Consider the following 21,854-nt stretch of genomic DNA (forward strand, 5'->3'; position numbering starts at 1 on the left):
CTTTCTGTCTACGACCTACCAGGAAGTCCTTAGGCCACTTTAGGAGAGGCCCGGCAGAGCCTAGATTTTCCAGCTTCAATAATAGTCGTGGATTGGTTGGAGTTAGACATTAACACCGCTGGATGCCGGCTCAGTGGTCTCGTGGTTAAGTACTCGCGCACTTTATCAAATGCTTTGCTGAAGTCTATGTAGACCACATCCACTGATTTCCCATTGTCTAGAACAATTATACATTTCTCCCTTGCTATGAGGAGGTTTGTTATGCAAGATAAACCTGTTCTGAAATCATGTTGTTCGTTTTTTAACAAGTTGTTGGTTTCCACAAATGTCATAGTGACCTTTTTGAATATTCTTTCCAGTATTTTAACTACGACACTGGTGAGGCTGACAGGTCTGTAGTTTGATGGAAGTTGTTTTGGTACTGTTTTATGTATTGGAGTGACGGCGGTATCCTTCCAGTCCGCAGGTAACACACCTTGATCAAGTGACATATTGAGTACCACAGTCAGTGGGGCTGCAGTATATTGCACAATTTGTCTCAGGAATTTGGGGTGTAGTTCATCCGGTCCTGTTGATCTTTCCGTGTCTAAGGTGATAAAAGCCTTAATTTCATCGTCTTGATCGAAGTCCACGGTCAGCAGATGGTTTGATGACTTTGTATATAGGTCTAGTGCTTCTTCTAGAAGAGGTTCACGAGTGAAAACTGCCCCATGATAGTTTGTCGTAGCCTCTGCTTTTTCCTGATCATCCCCTATCATTTCAGGTCCACTATCTTCATTAGTTAGGTTGGGAATCCAATACTACATCCTTGTTCTGTACGAGGATAATCTCTTAGGCTGCTTGATTACAGATTGTGCCAAGTGCATTTCATATCTTCTCTGAGCTTCCCGGAGTTCAATTTTACACCTATTTCTTACTGACCTATAGCGCTTCATATTACTTGTTGTGCCAAGACTGATAGCAATGTCCCAATATTTCTTCTTTTGTCTTAGTGAACGTCGAATATCCTGGCCTATCCAGAGATGGCCATGCTTCTTCTTGCTCTTCGGGACTGTCGAGGGTATATATGATTGAGTTACCCGATTGTATAACTGCCTGAAATGAGTCCATGCCTCTTCTACTGATGCGCCTGAGTCAAGTTTTCAGTCTTCATCCGATGCTGCAGAGTTTATCGCCCCCATGTTTGGCTTCCATATGTTATGACGGGCCAGTGCAACTATTTGACAGGCCATCCCAGTCATGAATTTGAACAAAATGACTGCATGATTGCTCCTCCCTAGAGGTGGTAGGAAGTTCATTCGACCAACGTCATCATCTTCGAAGACTAAGTCCAAGTGAGACGAGAAGCTTCGTAAATCATATCGGGTGGGATCCCTAATGTGCTGGAATAAATCTAGTGTAATTGAGGTTTCAAACAGTTCGCAACCAAATGACGATATCGATGACCCTACTTCTAAGTTTACCCAATTTATATACAGTGCAATAAAGTGGCCTACTATAAGGCTTTTACCTCCATTATACCAGGACTTAAGTTTGCTTAGGAGGAAGTCATCTACTCCACATTAGGGCCTGTGATATACTACAACTAATTCAATATATTTCTGTTTTCATTCCAGCTTGCAACGCACCGGTTCATATGTCCCCGAATCATGTGTATGTGTTTCAACAAGTCGTATGGTTAAGGTACTTTTCGTGTACAAGATAACCACGCCTCTACTACGGTTTGATCTGTCAATCCTACGGGATAAAAAACCAGTCAACTGACTCTCATTATCAGACACTTCTGACGTTAACTATGTTTCTGAGACAGCAATGATATCCGGGTTTTCTATATGCACCACTTTCTTGAGTTCCGCCATTTTATTGGTACGCTGCGAGCATTTGTTCAGCACACTTCTAATTCTGTGGAGAAATTTAGCTTACCACCCATAGTGGTTTGGAGATCGTTTTACTCCGAACTTTTGCGTTTTGAAAACCTTCAAGTATGAGGTTTCTTTCACCATTTCAGCTGCGCCCATTTATTTATACTTCTGTAGTTCGTCTCTTAATGCGGTCAACCAGTTTGAGATCCTCACGGACATATATTAGGGATCATATCAGTTTGTGTGATTTTCCTAGTGAAGATGCCACAGGTATTTGGAAGTTGACAACGCTTTAACCAGTAACACCTTCTAATATGAATTGTACCCACAAAGTGAAATCAAAAGACAGAAGCGAGGAGGTTCAAAGATATATTTGATAGGTTATCAATATATCGAGTATCGACTGATCTAGACTGGCTAGCGATTGCATGGGATGTTGAGCATGGTGTTCTCACTCGTGATCTGGTGCGGATGCATGACCGAGCGCCTTCAGCTAGGTGAGTCTACTAAAACCAATGTGGTCAGCATCCAATGTCGACGACTTACAGAGCTATTTATTTTGGAGACTTGTTTACCTCTACACTAGTATCAGGTTTATTTCTCCGGCTGACGCAAAGCTAACCTTCAAGAGGTGGCTTTTCTGAGTACTTTTAGAATCCACCTTTGTCCTATTCTGTAAAGCTTACAGATGCTAACTCCTGAAACTGTTTCTGGAAGTAGCTTACCTATTAAGGACTTAATTTAACTGAGGTCGTGCCCAAATGTAACCTTTGGTTCCTTTTCGGAAGATTCTCTTAACTTATGAAAAATGACCGACCTATCTGCGAGGTCCGTCTTGACACGCTGTGGAATTTTAGTTCCTGAAATCGTCTCTTCCTTGCAATCTGATTTCAATTTGGCGTCTAACGCAGAGGTCTCACTCTGTTTTCTTACTTTTCTTTTTCTGAGTGTGATTGTAAGTCAATCGTTTACCTTATGTTGTCTCTAGATCACATCCTCTACACCTCTCAGATCTTGTTCCCCCATAGTTTGTTTTGCGTTGATATGTGTATCCAGAAGTGAAACCGTAGATTCACATACCTTAGTACTGTCTATAATCAGTTTCTTCTCATCACACTTTATCTTTTTCCTTGTGACAATGCCAACATCGTTATGTTTGTTATCTGCTTCCCTGATGGGGTCCACCTTCATGGTCTCATTAAAATCCAGAGCTGGGCTCATGATAATGCTCTCCATTTCTTCGAAAGCGGAATTCTGCTCATCTACTGCTGCCTGTTTATCTGAGCGCGATTTTCTAGCTATGTTCAGCAGCTCAATCGCCTCAAGAATCAGCAGATTTTGTGGAACAACACGCTTTGCACAGCCAACATGATAATGGCTTGTAGCACCTTTTACATGCAGTCGGTGTGAGTCCAGTGCACACATTGTGATACCACTTATTGCAATCGTCACATTACATCCCATCATCGACAGGAGAATAAGATGCATGTCTGCCACAACAATGTTTTACTTGCGCCAAAAATGTTTTTTGTGATCTCACAGCGAAAACTGATCTCTAGATAAGTGTCTTTTAAGGCTCGATAGGTGATAGAAAAGGAGCACAAACAAAAGTAGATGTTTGTATATATCTGAACCTAACAACAATAAAAATAAATTCGATGTCCGTAGTTACGAAAAGACCTTAACACCAATGGATACAAACAATACTAAAAGATAAACTCAACGAGGAAAATGAAATACCAGAGCCCTTAGTTTATTTGTATCTCTGTAGGAAAAGTACAGATGTGGAGCTTCTCTAGAAAAAAAGCGGTACTCTTGGGGATTACTCTAACTGAAATAAATTCAATTAAAGCATAATCAGTAGCCTTGGTGCGTAATATAACGATCACTACTATAAAATATACTCAGAGGATAAACACCACTATCCTCCACAAATAGCACGCGAAATTGTCTTAAATTATTGATTTATATAAATTGACCGGACAATAAATGAATACGTAAATGAATTATGTGATTACATATCTGTTATAAAGGTTTAAAATTGTCATCACAACATAACAAAAACAATAGTAAATATTACACTCCTTGTACTAACTGACAGTAGTGAGAATATCAGGTAATTATCAAAACTCAGTGGATTGATTGGGGGCTTTCTCTCAGTCGAACTCCGCCTGTAGCTCTTCTAGAGTTACAGCCGGTCGTAAGGACGGGTAAAGGAGGAGGGTCGTGCATGGGGTTAGCTACCCCATCTCGTAGAAAACAAACTCGCTAAAAATGCTTACCAGAAAAAATTATTCAAACCATTTGACTCTGCCCTGAGAGTTAGGAGGTCTTCATTTAGAAGAATTATGACGCCTCACGGTGAAAGCCGAGTTCCTTCGGAAGCCACGAGGCCTATGCCCATTCTAACAACCAAAGCAACAACTTTCATAGGTACATGGAACGTCCGAACAATGTGGGAGACCGAGAAAATCAGTCAAATAGCAACGGAAATGAGGAGATACAACTTGGCAGTACTGGGAATCAGCGAAACCCACTGGACCCAAGCTGGACAGAAAAGGCTTAATACGGGAGAGATGCTACTATACTCCAGTCACGAAGAGGACAATGCTCCACACACTCAGGGAGTTGCTCTAATGCTGTCCAAAGTAGCACGAAATGCACTTGTAGGATGGGAATCTCACGGATCCAGAATCATCAAAGCATCATTCAAAACAAAGAAGGAGGGGATCACAATGAATATTATCCAATGTTATGCACCCACCAATGATAGCAACGACGACATTAAAGATCAATTCTACGAGCGGCTGCAGTCAATCATAGAGAAATGCCCAAGAAAGGACCTCACCATTCTAATGGGAGATCTAAACGCCAAAGTCGGAATAGACAACACCGGATATGAAGATATCGTGGGACGACATGGATTGACTGGGAGAGGAAAACGAAAATGGAGAAAGATTTGCAAATCTGTGTGCATTCAACAAATTGGTCATAGGAGGCACAATATTTCCACACAAACGTATACACAAGGCTACATGGATCTCACCGGACCACACTACAGAGAACCAGATAGATCATATTTGCATCAATAAGAAATTCCGAAGGACAATGGAAGATGTGAGAACCAGGAGAGGAGCTGACACAGCTTCAGATCACCACCTAGTTGTGGCTAATTTAAAACTGAAGCTAAAGAAAAACTGGACAAGTGGACAAACAGCATTACAAAGGTTTAATACTGCCTTCAAGATAGCTCTCAACAACAGGTTCCAAGCCTTACAGGATCTACTGAAGGAAGAAGAAACTGCTATGGAGGACAAGTGGAAAGATATCAAAGAAGCACTAACTTCAACTTGTCGAGAGGTTTTGGGCCTTAAGAAGCATCATCATAAGGAATGAATTTCTATAGAAACACTGGACAAGATCACAGAAAGGAAGAACAAGAAGACAGCAATTAACAACAGCCAAACACGAGCAGAGAAAGTCCAAGCATGAGCTGAATACATAGAAGCATACAAGCAAGTGAAGATGAGCATTCGAGTCGACAGGAAAAAATACGTGGAAGAATTAGCAACAACGGCAGAAAAAGCTGCTAGAGAAAGAAATATGAAACAGCTTTACGATACAACGAAGTAACTAGCAGGGAAATACAGTAAAGCAGAGAGACCGGTCAAAGACCAAGAAGACAGACTAATCACTGAAGTTCAACAACAGTGGAACAGATGAGTAGAATACTTCGAGGAACTCCTGAATAGGCCGGCCCCAATGAATCCACCGGACATCGAAGCAGCACACACAGATCTTCCTATAGATGTCAATCCACCAACGACGGAAGAAATCAGAAAGGCCATCAGACAAATCAAGAACGGGAAATCAGCATGACCCGACAACATACCAGCTGAAGTACTGAAGTCAGACATCGAAGTATCCACAAGCATGCTTTACTTTCTATTCAAAAAGATTTAGGAGGAGGAACAAGTGCCGATGGATTGGAAAGAAGGACACCTCATCAAGATTCCAAAGAAAGGAGATCTGAACAAATGTGAAAACTACAGAGGCATTACACTACTGTCAGTACCAGGGAAAGTCTTTGACAGAGTGTTGCTGAACCGGATGAAAGATGCAGTAGACGATCAACTTTGAGATCAACAAGCTGGATTCCGTAAGGATCGGTCATGCACAGACCAAATTGCAACACTACGGATCATCGTTGAACAATCAGTTGAGTGGAACTCGTCACTATCCATCAACTTCATTGATTATGAAAAGACGTTTGACAGTGTAGATAGGAGGACATTATGGAAACTTGTTCGACACTACGGAGTTCCTGAGAAGATTGCAAATATTATCCGGAACTCATACGACGGATTACAGTGCAAGGTCGTGCATGGAGGACAGCTGACAGACGCACTCCAAGAAAGGACCGGAGTCAGACAAGACAAGGGGAAAAACAAGGTCCTCAAATTCAAAACGGAAAACAGCAATCCAATCACAATTGATGGTGAAACTCTGGAAGATGTAGAATCCTTCACATACCTGAGAAGCATCATTGATGAACACGGAGGTTCAGATGCGGACGTGAAGGAGAGGATTGGCGAAGCAAGGACAGCATTCCTTCAATTGAAGAACATATGGAACTCAAAACATCTGTCTGTCAACCAATATCAAAGTGAGAATCGTTAATACAAACGTCAAGGCAGTTCTACTGTACGGATTTGAAACTTAGAGAACTACTAAAACCATTATCAAACATGTAAAATTATTTATAAATGGTTGTCTACGCAAGATACTCAACATCCATTGTACGGATACTATCAGCAACAGCCTTCTGTGGGAGAGAACAAACCACTGCCACAGGTTCCCATCGAATATATTGTCCAGTGCCTCTCGGACAAAAGGATTAACCAGCTGAAGCCAGAAAATGATGCAATACGTCTCGAAACTGAGTTAGTTTCTATAACCAGTGGGATAAAACTGTAGTGCGGCGTCAAGTCGCGGTTGACTATGATCACCACTACAGGAAGACTACATGCCGGTTAGCCTATAAGATCCCCCTAAGCCAAATATCAGAAGGCAGTTGATGGCTGTAGTCGAGATGTATTTGTTGGCAATCTCCTGGTATCGAAAGAATACCGAGATCGTGCCAGGTTACAAGTGTGGTTACTGAGCGTAACCGAATTCGTACAATGTCACAATCCCAGAAAGAATGTATGTATTTTGGTACAGTTAAACAAACAAATACGGTAAAACAATCACTGGTACAATTGGTTATAATAATAATTGTTTCCATTACACCAATCGCATTCTCTTGATAAAAGTAGGTCACAACAATACCATCGGAATCTCTACACAAAGTAGCTATAAACTGATTTATTTATTTTTCTGGAGTGTGTTAGCTCAGTTACCAGTCAGAATTTAGAATATACCAAATACACTCAAGATTACACTTTCTATCTTTCATTGTATTCAAAGTAGTCAATTTAGGAATAATGTATAAGAATTCTAGGCATAAACGTTATCTCATCTTGTGGTATCCGTTGTCCTTGATTTTAAACCCCAGGCCTCATTCACGTCATCATCAATTAGTTGTTCAAACATGGATGATCCTAAATAACTCAACAAAATAAACTAAGACTTTAAGATGTCGTGAGAAATTCATGTCTCACTTTCGCGGTTTTGGAGGATTTTGTGGTTCAGAGCTCATTTTCACCAGATATGAGATTACTGTGTCTTTGGGTGTATTTTGATGTAGAAATCTCCATTGGCCTATACTTACAATAGAAAATGCCATATACTTAATTCTGAATTGATATTAGCCTCAATTCTATGTGTGGTTATAGGTCTAGACATCCAAAATATTTCGAACTACTGAAGTACAACAAACTTCTACAGGTGATGTTATTTCGTGACCGAAACTATTCTCAAAGTGATTCATAATATTTTATATAAATACTTACGAGACGATTGACTTTTCTGCTTCAGTTTTAAGACATTAATGTTTTGAAAAGAGCAAGAACAAAGATTCTAGCAGAATAGCATGAATTCATTTCAATTTCGTAAGTTCTCGTCAACTGCTTACAACCTGTAATAATTAAAATTATAATTATATAATGGGTTTAAATTACTTACATGAAAGAGTTTGGTTAGAAATTATATTGGAGACATATTCGTATAGTGTGGCAAGGGTGTAAATAAAATTAATAGACTGAGTATTGTAAATATATACCGTATATGAAAGAACATTCTACAAAATTGATTATGACAACAGTTCAAACGGCTAGAAACAAGCCGTTTCTATTTATTTTATTTACACCCTCGCTATACTATACGAATATGTCCCCAATATAATTTCCAACCAAACGCTTTCATGTAAGTGGTCGACGAGAACCTACGAAATTAAAATGAATTCAAGCAATTCTGCTAGAATCTTTGTTCTTTCTCTTTCAAAATGATAAAGGGAACTATGTGTATGAAATTTCCCAAAAACGCCTCCTGGACATTAATGTTTAATGGAATGAAAACTTTCAGAAAATGACCCAAGTTTACTTTTTAACAAAGTTTCATCAAATGGTGACAAGTAGAGTGATATTGAGAAATCAATCTTCGAATGAACTATCACCGCACCAGCTGTTGTATTCAAAAACTAGCAGTTGGTGTTCTTCACGGTAATGCATACTATTATTTGGATCAAATCGTGAATATATTGGTTACAAATTAGTATACCGGTTAACTATGTTCAACGAAACAAACGTGTAACATGTAAAGTTGATAAAATTGTCAATGACAGTATTGTAATGCAAAAATTTAAAACATGGCAAATTTATTATGCTTCAAATTGATAAATGACTTAGTTCAAAATCAATGTGGAATCTCTTGGTTTCAAATTCACAGTTCAAATGGATGAATCCATCCTCTTCTTTACCGTGGAACTAATTAGTGAAAGTGAATATTTGATCATATATTTATATTCACAACATATCAGCCTTTAAAAATACTTGTTAAACCACTAGGTCCTGTCACAGTCGACTAAAATGCCACTCTGGTCATTATAGCACAGATTGGCTGAGTCAGATACTGACCACTTTCACAGTTAAGCTTTATGGATGAATTAGTTATCTCACGAAATTTTTACCGATATTGACACTGTTAGGTGGCTTGTTAAGCCACGTGAATTGACGAGACCTGATTAAGTTAAAATAGTATTTTACTGAGTGACAGTCATAGATTTAATGTCTTTAAACAAATGAAATACGTTATGTAGATGAGTCAGTTGTTGGATAAAAGCACGGTTATACGTCTATAAACAACACTGACAGAAATCAAAGGGATTATAAGTATGAATTTCACCTAGAGACATATGATTAATATAAATCGACCGGAGAATAAATGAATACGTAAATGAATTATGTGATTACATATCTGTTATAAAAGTTTAAAATTGTCATCACAACATAACACAAACAATAGTAAATATTACACTTCTTGTACTAAATGACAGTAGCGAGAATATCAGGTAATTATCAAAACTCAGTGGATTAATTGGAAGCTTTCTCTCAGCCGAAAGTACATGATTAGAACCATTCACATTCCCTCGGATGCGGAGATGTTGCACTAACATGTAAGACGTGAAAATAACAACTAAACTCATTGCAATTTGATAAACAGATAAGTTTCAGTCCAAGATCACTAGACTTTTGCTGACATAATGGACTATAATCATAAGGTTTTCTATAGGATCTAATTATTTATTCATATCAAGTAAACTGTCGTCAAATTTGTTTACGTTTAATTAGAAAAAAATAGTGTGCGTCATAAGTTCTATCTAGAGAAATATAACATGACAGAATGAAAATAGACAGGCTTATTTGATTTGTGAAAAATGTGGAGCAAAACCTTAGTGAGCAGTTCATCATTTTGGCCGGTTCACTCAATATACTAAATAATTGCCATCCAGTTATTATGAGCAGAGATGGATGGTGGTTAGGATGCGTGTTTCCTCCGAATTGAGACTCGTCAGTCGGATATCCCTGTGCGGATTGTCTCGATATTGCTGGTTTCAATTTCCGGAGGGAACATCAATTCTGGGATGCAGATAATTACAAATGATGAGTCTCAAATAGGAGGAAACACGCATCCTGGATTCCACTACTAGCCAACATTCATCTTTGCTTAGAAAACGTTTGCAGTTGAAAATATGATCAATCTGTAAGTGTAGGGATTTATTCAAGGAGATCGTGTCAGCAAAACAAATTAATTCAATCGTAGACATCAACAAATATTTAACTTATGGTATTAAACAACATTGTTTTGAAAGTTGAGAATATCAACTCGTTATCCAGTTGAAAAAATAAACTTAATAGAAATTTTATGTAAACATGAGATAAACTAATATTTACAAAGTATGCAGATATCAGGTGTTTGGTTGACATTATTTAAGTCAATAAATATTTAGTTAATCAATAAACTCTCAGTTGTTTCTAGCCTACGTACCACTGTGTTTTCTACTTTACTTGAAATATATATTTGTTATTATTTATCCATGATAGTACATTTTAGTTACTATGACAGCAAAACTGATTAGTAAAATATTATAATGACTGAATTAGTAAGCAAATAATTTGCCAAATGGCACTAAACCTAATGTGGATCATGATATCGAAATTACTAAACTTATACGAAATACTCAACACTGAATGATAGTGAGGTTGAATTGATAGGCATCAATAGGCTAATACAAAATCAGAAGGGGCAGTAAATGATGAAGTTAATGTATTTGAACAAATGTGACTGATAAATTATCCCAACTGAAAATTTGTAGAAAAACTGTAAATAATGCTGAAGTATAAAATACATAATCAGAGGAGTTATAATCTTAACGTATAGAGTAATTTATAGAATAAACGTCGTTATAATCATGAATGTTGTAAGGACAAAGTTTTAAATAAGATGATAATGTTGTGTAGTGAATGTAGCTATGTACATTTCAATGTCGTTGTAATTACATCCTCATTTGAGTATCAAAGTAATAGATGTTAAATCTCTCTCAAAGATGGTAAGAGAAACCGTAAGCAGTGGATTTCAATCCGTGTCTGATGTGAGACATATATCCACTGCAGTCATTGGATGAATGATCATTGATCGATTTCGGTTAGGCATTAACACTGTTTGGCTTCTCATTCACCTTTGTTCACAGCACTTACAGGTCACCATCATTGTTTCTTAAAACTGAATGCGGTTAAGTGATTGTATATGGGGTATGATATCCTAAAGTAAACTATTATTAATAACAGAAGTGAGTATAGGGTTGTAAAGTCACATTGCTTCATCCAATCCTCAGATTTATTCTTTTAGAATAGCTTGTTTTAGCAAATCGAAAAATCTATCTGCCTGATTATTATGCCGAGAGTGATATGGTGGGGAACAGAAATAGTCACTGTACTTAAGCTTCAAGTTTTAGGATTCAGTAATTCATCCGTAAGAAGACTGAGAACTCAACGTCACAAGAAGTAAAATCAATAGTGTAGTGAAATGCAATTGTTGTCTGCTTGCAGAACTCATTTGATTATTATAAGAAAGAAAGATAGAGAGAAGAAAACAAAAGCTGAGATTTACTTCTCAGATAAGAAAGAATTGGAAATAGCTAAAATTGAAGATAACATGGAATAATCAATAAGGTTACACCTCTGTTTGTTCTATTAATAATGAATATTATTTCAAACTTTCATTAGTTTTTCTGGAAATCGGGGTTATTAGAACTTGTATTAAAAGGTGTAAATTATCAATTGGACAAAAATCTAATCTCAAAACATACTCCATGTTCATACAATCTACATTGAAGATATTTTATGACCGAAACTAATTTTCGAAGAATTCCGAATACTGACGTTGAGACAAGAGATAAATTGATTGATAATATTTTTGTTGAAAGTTTCATCAAACTCAACTATTAAATGTGAAGTTATGAAAACTCTTGAACACTACAATGCCCACCCCTATAAGAGTGTATGTATAACTTATGAAAAAGTTGGAATAACCATTGTCAATATGGGGTTATTGAGATTATCAAATGATCGATATCATGAACTGATTTAAGTTAAAAAATCACTGAGAACCTCACATGACTGAACTTTACTGGTCACAGTTTCTCACCAAAATTCTGGAATTTTTTTCTCGAAGCTAGTAACTAGTGTGTACATGGTGATCAAGAACTAAAATTATGAAGGTGAAACGGAAATCAGTAATTTGATATGGTTAATTAACGAATATCAACTGTTTTAGATGTATTGGCGAATTGATTTAGATCATAACAAGGTTTTTGATCTGGTTCCTGGTGAACAACTCAGTGTATTATCTCCATATTTGCTATAATACCCAATACCTATGCAGTGTGTTTTAAATATAATTCAAGACTGCTATCACATTATAGCTACTCTCCTACAGTCAATTTCGATTGTGGTTAGATTTTTTTGAGCCGTTTTATTAACTAATTCAGAAGACAATGTTATTCGAACAGTAACAATTCACCTATTTCTTTGTCCTATTATGACCACATGCGACAACCTATGCACACATCTCTCTCTAACCAAAATGTTGATAGTTTAAATATCATTGGATGAGTCATTTACTTTCCCGTGTATATGTGTACTTAAATCCTATGAATAGCCTTTGCTTAGCCTCGCTTCGCCTTGATTCGATTTGGTTGTAAATTCCTGTCTGTATTCGCTCACACACACATTAGCATCTCTGCTTCGAATTCACTCGATGTGCTTGTAACTTTGCTATCTATGCTATCCGCTAATAAACTGTAGTCACCACTTCTTATTGCCTTCTGATTTCAAACACCTTTGGAATTTATATAATAACGCTTATCAATGTGATTGATTAAGTAAGCAAAGCCAATACAGAATTGGTGACCCCAACTTGCGAACACGAAACAATTTTCGACGGTACAATCTAATTTCAAAAATCCAACTCACTTTGTCTTGATTCGGATCATCATGTGGATTATAATTATAGTTGCGAATTTATTATATCATTATGTTCATTACACGAACGTTATTTCATAAACATTATTGGATATAACAATGATGTTTTACAAACAATTGATATACTGGTGCAATTTAATAAGTCTGTTCTATGTTTTAAATTGTACCATTTGTTATTATCATTGTTGGTATCGGTCCATTTCTCTTTTTTACATTTACATTATTCATGTACTATCTATTTTCTATGAACATGTCTTCCGAAAATACTGTGTCAAGTTTACCGTAAACGCTGTCCGTGAAGACTCCTAATCTCTCTATTCCCTCTTTTAATATCACTGACCCACAACTGTGGTTTATTAGACTCGAAAACTATTTTCTGTCTAACCGCATTATCTTACAATGAACAAAATTTGGCCATGCAAGCACACTCCTCCCAGACAAAGAGGCGGATAGCGTACGAGAAGCGTTAGCTAAACTGGACCCCGAGAGGCCATACGACGTATTAAAGCAAGCTGTAATTAACACTGCCTCTCTAACTGACCAATAAGCTGTTGATCAGCTTCTTACTCAAGTAGAAATGGGAGATATGACTTCGTCACTGCTAAAAAATATATGAAAATTCTGTTGTGTGATAGGGAGTAGACAACCGTATGTTTTATCATCTGTGGCTTTGCCATCTCCCATTGAATGCACAACAGATCCTAGCCGTCGGAGATACCGATACCGACATAGAAATATGGCAAAAATAACCGATAGGATATACGAAAGAACTAAGCAAATAAGACCTCAGTTACACAGCACGACGGTAGATGATAGGATCAATACGCTTCAGAAAGAGACAAGTGTTTTGTGCCTCAGACTGACATAATTAACACAGAATGAAAGGCCACGAAGATGGTTGCAAGATAGCTCGCACGACAGAAACCAATCATTTTTCAGAAGACGTCTAACTCCATCGATATGCTGGTATCATCAAATGTATGGCTATAGAACAAGGAAGTGTATACGACCTTGTAGGTTTAACATAACAGGGAAACGATTTCCACGATGATCCATGGCGATGGCATCAGCGAGCACAATCCCTACAAACAACCACCTGCTTTATATACAAGACTGAACAACGGGTGCTCTATTCTTAGTCAATACTGGGGCAGAAATCAGCGTTGTACCTCCTGTAAGCGATGAAAGAAGAGACGTTAATACGTCACTTGTTCTAAAAGCGGCGAACAAATCGGATATTAAAACACAAGGCAAAGGGAAGTTGTTCGTGGATTTTGAACGAGGAGCTTCTTATCGCTGTGATTTTATTATAGAAGATGTGTCAGTGCCCATAATATGCACTGATTTCCTAGGGAACTACGATCTTCTAGTTGACTCACGACAGCACACGACGGAAGTCGAAGCTATCCGAGACCATTCGTTACCCGACTGGCGGAAGAAGTTACGACGATTTCTTGGCTTAATGAATTATTATGGATGGTTTATCGAGAATTTCGCGGCAATAATGAAAGTATTGAGTGATGCATTGCGTGGACATGCCTGGACATTCCGTATATCAATGGAGGCGATAAAGGTACTCGAAAACGCCAAGAAGGCACTTAACAAAGAAACTATGCTCAGCTCGGTGGCGCAAAAGTGATATATGATATGTCGACAGGCCGACAGCGATCATTCATCCCAAAACCATTTCGACGGCAGGTATTTGGAAGTATGCACAATATATCGCATCCAGGAACAGAAGCCATGGTGAAGCTGATCAGTGGACACTTCGTAGTGAGTAATTGGACACAGATATGTATGGAGGGTCAAAAAGTCAAGGTTCACTATCACACCAGCTTCGCAGTGGATTCTCTCTCTCGCACTAGAGTCGAACATATACACATCAGTATGGTTGGACCGCTACCGGCTTCATATGGATAAAACTATATTTTCACATGCATCGATAGATAAACGCGACGGTCTGTAGCGGTACCGATAAAAGACACATCATTCGAATCCGTAGCCAAAGCCCTAGTCGAAAATTGGACTTCTTACTATGCATGCTAGCATTCATAACAACTGATAACAGAACTCAGTTCGAACGTCGCGTGCTTCAACAACTGATAGAACTCCTAGGAATTAGACGTGTTCACACTACATCCTTTCGTCCGATATCTAGTGTTATGGTTGAACGTTTACACAGGCAGTTAAAGGCATCTCTAACGACCGTCAGTGTTAGCAACAATTGGACAAATAAGCTACCCCTAGTCATGTTAGGTCTAAGAACAACAATTAAACGAGATATTGGGTGCTGTTCAGCTGAGTTGATGTACGGAACTACATTATGTTTACTCGGAGAAATTTTCGATACAGGTAAGAGAGTTCTGAGGGATGTAACCAAATACGTACAGCGACTAAAAGGGCACATGAACTATCTAAAAATAACACTCGCCAGAATACAAGAACACCGAGTGTTTGTGCTGCATTGTATATGTGGTATTTCGATTGGCAAATAAGTCACGTGATAATTAGCCGGACTAAATATTAAAACATGTTTCTTTGACAGGAAGAGTAGGTGAATATACAGGAATAAACCAATGGATTGAATATTGGTAGAGAAATATAGAATGAAGACGATATGTTTTATGAGGAGAGATTTTTGGTTTATGTTAATGATAAATAAATATGTTGATTAGTATCTACAGTTATCGCTATTTTCCTTTTCATTGCTAACACCATGATGGGAGGTTTGGATGTTAGAATTAATTACCTTGTCACTCTGAAATTTCGTTGGTGACGGAGGCGACGATGAAGTAGTTCTTCGACAAAAACATGAAAGACATGGTGCATCTGTACTTTCTAAAGTCTCTGAATAAATGAAATTATCAATTGTCACTAGAATACCACCGAATACTGCCAAACTACCTACAACATACACCTGTATATGTCTATAAGTTAACTGAGGTACACAGAGTTGTATGCATTGAATGAAGACACCAGTCAAGATTTTGTCAAACAATGATGCGATCCCATGAACAAATGCTGCTGTGTGTACTTGTTTTACACCGATCAATGTTGCGATCACAACCAATGCTCGGACATTATTGATTGTGTTTCCAATGCCTAGAATAACTGCAGCAAAATATAGTGCTACGAGGCTTTCGTCGGATGGTTTTAAAGAGTAAGCGATTGTACAAAATACAAGGACAAATAGAACACCGACGACTGAGCCAATCTAAAATTAAAAAGGCATGTACGGTTTTTAGCGGAACATTTACACACTCAAGAAGATATAAGTTGTATGTATCTATCATGTGATCATGTTATAAGATAGATAAACGTGCTGAGTTCTTCAAAATGCTCATCGAAATTCACGTATGAATAGTAAAGCCATCGCACGAATACTATTGTCTCAGTGGTATTATTTGTAGCTTTGATTATGTTTGTTACAAATTAGAATCCTACAGAATGTATCGAATCCGTGAAGACATCACACACACTCTGTTCACAAGTCCTAGTCAGAATGATATCTTTTACTACTGCTTTCTCTCAACTGTCTCCGAAATTTTAAAATGTCAAAGAATACAAGATGAGCACCAATGTGTTTGTGAGTTAGCTTTCGCCTAGTTGTGAATTAGAACTCGTTATCTGCATAGTAAATACTCTATGACTTTGCATGATTCTATTGATAATATCAGTCAGCAACGAAATCCACCTTCACAGTGTCTACTTCGTTTCATTATTCATTAGTGAGTTTTCATCTCTGTGTATTCACTTGTCATGACTAACTGACCAACATATGTGAAAAACTGCAGCTACTTAAAACTAATAAGATACAATCCATTGAATGTGGACAAATAATTTCAAGTGATTCGATTGTGTGTTAGTTATATGATGAACTAAATAAGACTCAAAACTGCTGACGATTGCTTAAGAAATATTGAATTGAACGTTGCGTTACATGAGTAAAGAGTAAATAGCTATGTATAATGAAAGAACTACTCTAATCTTAATTACCATTGTCTTATTGAAAACTGTGAATTCAATGGTGAGTTGATAAGCGTTGGAAATATATCAAGTTATAGAGAAAATGTCTAACTTAATCTGTTGTCCAATTCAACCTCATGTGCTGCATCATATGTCTGGATATTGGACGGTGCTTCCAGATACTTACAGATGTCCGAGTGTTTGAGTAAAGCTACCCACAAGTGTGTTACTTCGATACAGCCTTCTGCAATACAAACTGCCACATGAGACTTCCTCAGAGTAAGTCAAACACATCATCTATATCAGCCGATATAATTATCATGATTATTCTTCAGTATCTGAGTAACATTAGTAATTCTGTTGATTCACTCATGACTGAAGCTGTAATCTGTTCGATTGATCAAGTTGTTTTGTTTGCCTTTATCACATGAGACGTTTGGCCAGTTAAGTCCTTTTGGCTCAATGTCGGTCTACTACTCAGACTACTTGTTGACACCAACCAATCAAAATGTAGTCGTAAACCATCTGCATTATTTCTCAATGTGTTCTGTTTAACATCGTGTGAGGCCTCATTCCAGATCTCTTCAACACCATAAAATTCAAGAGTGATATTCTTATAGTTGTGGACTCGAATTGTTCTTTCCCGATCGAAGCCTCATCACGTCTTACAATTACAGTTCATTTTTGCAAACATCTATTAACACTTAGATTATTCTAAACGTCTTGAAACAGTTTAAATACTACGTTAAACGGTTCATAGTGGAGAGAACCTGTTAATATTTCATTGCCGATTGTAGACAGACAGATCAAGCTGTATTCCAATGACAAATAAATCATGAATGAGGTTTAATATGTAGTCAACGAAACTGTTATGAATCAGCGCTTAACAAAATGTGAAATATTTTTCAGCAATAAAGTTTTAACTTGATTTCAATGTTATTGAAATCGTCAATCCCTTGTACTTACATAATTCCCGAGTAATTTATTTATCCTTTGTACACCAACTGATGTAATCAAACAAGAAATTGTGGTAACTAGGGCGACAGAAACCATTGAACTTTTATTCAACTTCAATGAATTCAACAAAAATGGACCACTGTAAACCTGAAAGTATAACAGCACAAATATCTATTTACAAATAATATTGTGGTTTGTAATTCATTATTTATATGTGGGCATTAAAAGCACATATTAGTTAAGTTTATGTTATCTCAGTGCTAATATTCGGAAATTCAATTGACTAGAATCTCTGTTTGTATATGCAGCCTTATTGGAAGGCCTAGATGTAGAGGGCAGTAAAAAGTTTGTCGTTTGCTAGGTATATATTTAGAATTGTAATTCGAAAACTGCACACCATGTGGATGTATATTTTGAGTAGTTCAGTATCCACGAACGATTTCGAGCCATGGAACTCCTTCTCTTATCTCAACTGCATCACTTATTTAAAATTCATAATTTGAGTTTTGACTAATTGATCTCAACAAATTTCATTCTTAATTACAATCAGTTTGTGTTCAGCCACCTCATTACATAATCAAGTAATCTTCTTACCTCTATGATCTATACTCATCATAACTGATGATTCAGAACATTCTCTCACATATATTATATTTATCCAGTTGAATTAAGTCTGTCCCAATCGCCACATATCCAAATCTAATCTATTTCACTATTGTAATTTTGTTAACTTTAGTTCAACAGAGAGGCTGTGACCAGTCGAATTCAACAATGTCCAGTGTGAGACAATTATCCACCACAGGCAATCAATCAGGTTTGCTACATTTCGTGAATTCACTGAATTTGGACATTAACACCGTTAAACCCAGTGGTGGTGAAGAGTTCATACGATGATCTGAATACGTACTCTGGTCTTCAGATCGAATTTTGTATCCGTTTATTTATTAACCAATGACTGCTTTTAGAGGAAATATTGAAATACATTGTTAAACTGACCAACCACCATTTATATGGCATTGGCTTTAGTCTTAATTTTAGAACGTGTATATTAGCTTAGAGTTTCTGTGAAGAACTAATTAAAGTGATTCTTTATCCGACCTGTGCTCTTAGTGCTTTAATCCATGTACCTAACTTTATACGTGTTTCTGATAGTTTGAAATACTTATTTAATATTGAGAGCTTAACGTTGAATTTCATCATATAATAAGTTTACGGAAGTTGAAATAGATCACTCATTGAAAGTAGATCAAATCGACAGGCAGGTAAATCAAAGTAAACTGCTACATCATTTACATATATCACAAATTCAACACAAAACGGCAAAGTTATATGACACAATAGAATAATGAATAGAATGTTGTAGAAGAACAGTGAAACGTTTATGCATTAAATGAATATAGAAAGTTAATGTAATAATTATCTTGGTCAAATTTGACTGAAGTCCATCACGAAGACTGAATGATGCTTGAAGTGAATTCATTAGGGAAATATTATGAGCATTCTTAACATAACGCTAGTTCACAAAGTCACTGACTGTCGACTTCGGCTGTGTACTAATGATCACAGAGACACGTGGTCTCAAGCATGGAAGATGGGAATAGTATGACAGTACTACATGTTCATATTTGTTATCAAAACATCTCAAATAAACTATATCGGATTACTATGTGATTTTTAATATAATCAGAAGATTTCCCTACTGATATATTTTTCGACATTGTAGCTACTATCGTTACAGCTTACAAAAGTATTTCTTGATTGGACGTCTGAGAGGTAATGACAAAATATCGCATACTTCAGCCTCAAGTTTTACGGAACAAGCTGAATGCCGAATAGTTAACCCTGATCACGAACCCACTTGAGGTAGCGTCCATTTCGCTTCTCATGATTTAGGCTCATCTCTCTGTCGTATGCTATTCTACATATTATGCTACACTATCCATTACTGCGAAATAGCTTGAATAATTTGCAATCAGATTAATGATCCAATTACTACTAGGTGCGATATTTATCTACAAAACCAAAGTTTTCGATACATGAGCATCTTCCATCGATATTTTAGGTCACTATTTCAACTTGCCATTTGAATTCTGAAACCTTATTTGTTCAGACCTCCTACAGTTGAAGCTGAAAGTGGTATATCCGGTCTCCAAGAAGAGCCTAATTTATTTCGTTGATTCCTGATATTCTTGCTCGGTAAAGTCGTGCCATATCATCTGATATACAGAATATATTGTAATCATTTTTCGACACCACTTATTGGAACGATGCATTTCATTTTGATGGTACTTTAACATATGGTCAATTAACAATTCAACGTTTTTCACTTGGTCGATATTTCACTTATTTTCAGGTAAATCTCATCTTCATTCAATATTTCAACCACAAAACATTGACTGAATTATAACTCTGAAACAGACTTCCCAAATATGATCCCATAGGAGGGGTTCTGTACAGAAAATTATCTTCACTTGTCGTCATTCTATTAGGTACTTCAATGATTCACCACTTACTCACCACGGAAACAGTTACACTAAGACGCATTATACTGAATGTAGAACAGCTCAGCCAAAATCTTGGTAGTGTAAACCAAGCATACCAGGGAAGTGTAGATGAAAGGCTGTAGGTCCGTTTTCGTTTGGATTTGAGCTGTGAAACCACAACAGAATTACCATTAATCACTTTGTTATTGTTGCTTGTTGCAATCACTTGTGAGAATTCATCTGTGGTATCTTGAACAATAGAAAGAAATAAGTGTCAAATTCTGACTAATTTTAGATTACAAGAAATACATATCTCTGGAGTGAAATGTGAATTCAACCACCCAAGGAAAACTAGTGGAAAACACAACAGTGGATTTTGTGCAGTTTGACCTAAATGCCTCACAGTTGTAAGTAATAGATGACGAGAAGTCTCAAATCTCAATGAAGCAACTGTCTGAGGATGATAACTAACATTTTGGTAATTATCCAACTGAGTTCAGTCCACAACTCAACTCAATGTCAACCTGTATATTCGCCATAACACTAACCAATAAAACTTGAAAATGATGAGTGACAGAGAATTATGATCAATTTCAGTTCATTCATTCTACATCGACAAAAATAACAGTTAAGTGAAATGTCAGTTTCCCAGTGTTTTCATCATCACTGTCTCTTTCAAACTAATCATTCAGTGTACAGTAAAACCAATGAACACCTATCAAGCTAGTACCCTATTCGAGTCAAAACTAATCAGATGTTTACTTTTCATTGGTCAAATTGGTTGCATCGAGTTTATCGTTTATCCAATCAGTACAGAGATCTCTCTAGAAATCATTTCAATCGGATCAGCTCGATTTGTTGAAACACGCAAACATATCAACAAACAACATTCATACATGGTCTGGATTTCCGAAATTCCATCTACATCAACATGGTATTTGACTTACTTTTATGAGATTGCATTGTGAGTGATTGGTGTGCTTTCGGTTTACCTTCACGAACACCACAATGGAAGATTATTGTGAATAATACTCCAATGCCAACGACAATCAATGTAACATTTCGAAATATGGGTAAATCTTGAATTGTTATATTGTATTCTGAATGTACGACTAACTGTTTCCCAACATTTGTTGACTGGTTATTTATCGAATCATTGAACAATGTTGCTCGTTCACTTCCAACAATAATGTCAGTTGTTATTAATGATTTTGTGAACAGTTGACTGTTGTTCACATTGTTGTCAGTCTCATTTACTGATTTCAAAAGTAACAAACTGGATTTTTCTGATTCAAAAAATACATACGTTATAAGCAATGTAGCCAAATGTCCGATTCCATGGAATAAATATCTCAAGGATGCAAGTAATTCTCGTTCATCATGTTGGTCTGTCAAATCATTGATAATTGATAAGTGGGGAATTTGTACAGCTGCACAACCAACCTTCAAAATATTGTTTTGTAGATAAAAGGAGAATCAATTAGTTTGAATGTTGATTTATTTTAAACTATCATCAATACGAAATCAGCGTTTAGTCAATTCATCCGACTCTGCAGAAAACAAGAACCGCTCGGACCTGAGAGAAATTTCTTTTGAAGACCGCA

At 36.9% G+C, this 21,854-nt stretch overlaps 1 protein-coding gene across 1 annotated transcript in view; it reads right to left on the reverse strand.

Moving 5' to 3' along the window:
• Window positions 1-15,012: 15,012 nt before the first annotated feature.
• MFSD12_4 (Major facilitator super domain-containing protein 12) overlaps window positions 15,013-21,854 on the reverse strand; it is a 55,512-nt gene continuing 48,670 nt past the window's right edge. The window contains exons 2-5 of the mRNA XM_051213609.1: window positions 21,198-21,693; window positions 20,285-20,499; window positions 17,777-17,914; window positions 15,013-16,058 (exon numbers count right to left, since the gene is read on the reverse strand). Coding sequence (XP_051069600.1) covers window positions 15,516-16,058; window positions 17,777-17,914; window positions 20,285-20,499; window positions 21,198-21,693 — 1,392 coding nt within the window. The 3' untranslated portion in view covers window positions 15,013-15,515. The remainder of the gene's footprint in view (window positions 16,059-17,776; window positions 17,915-20,284; window positions 20,500-21,197; window positions 21,694-21,854) is intronic.

This window comes from Schistosoma haematobium, chromosome 3 (genome assembly GCF_000699445.3).
Source record: "Schistosoma haematobium chromosome 3, whole genome shotgun sequence".
NCBI classification, from domain to species: domain Eukaryota; kingdom Metazoa; phylum Platyhelminthes; class Trematoda; order Strigeidida; family Schistosomatidae; genus Schistosoma; species Schistosoma haematobium.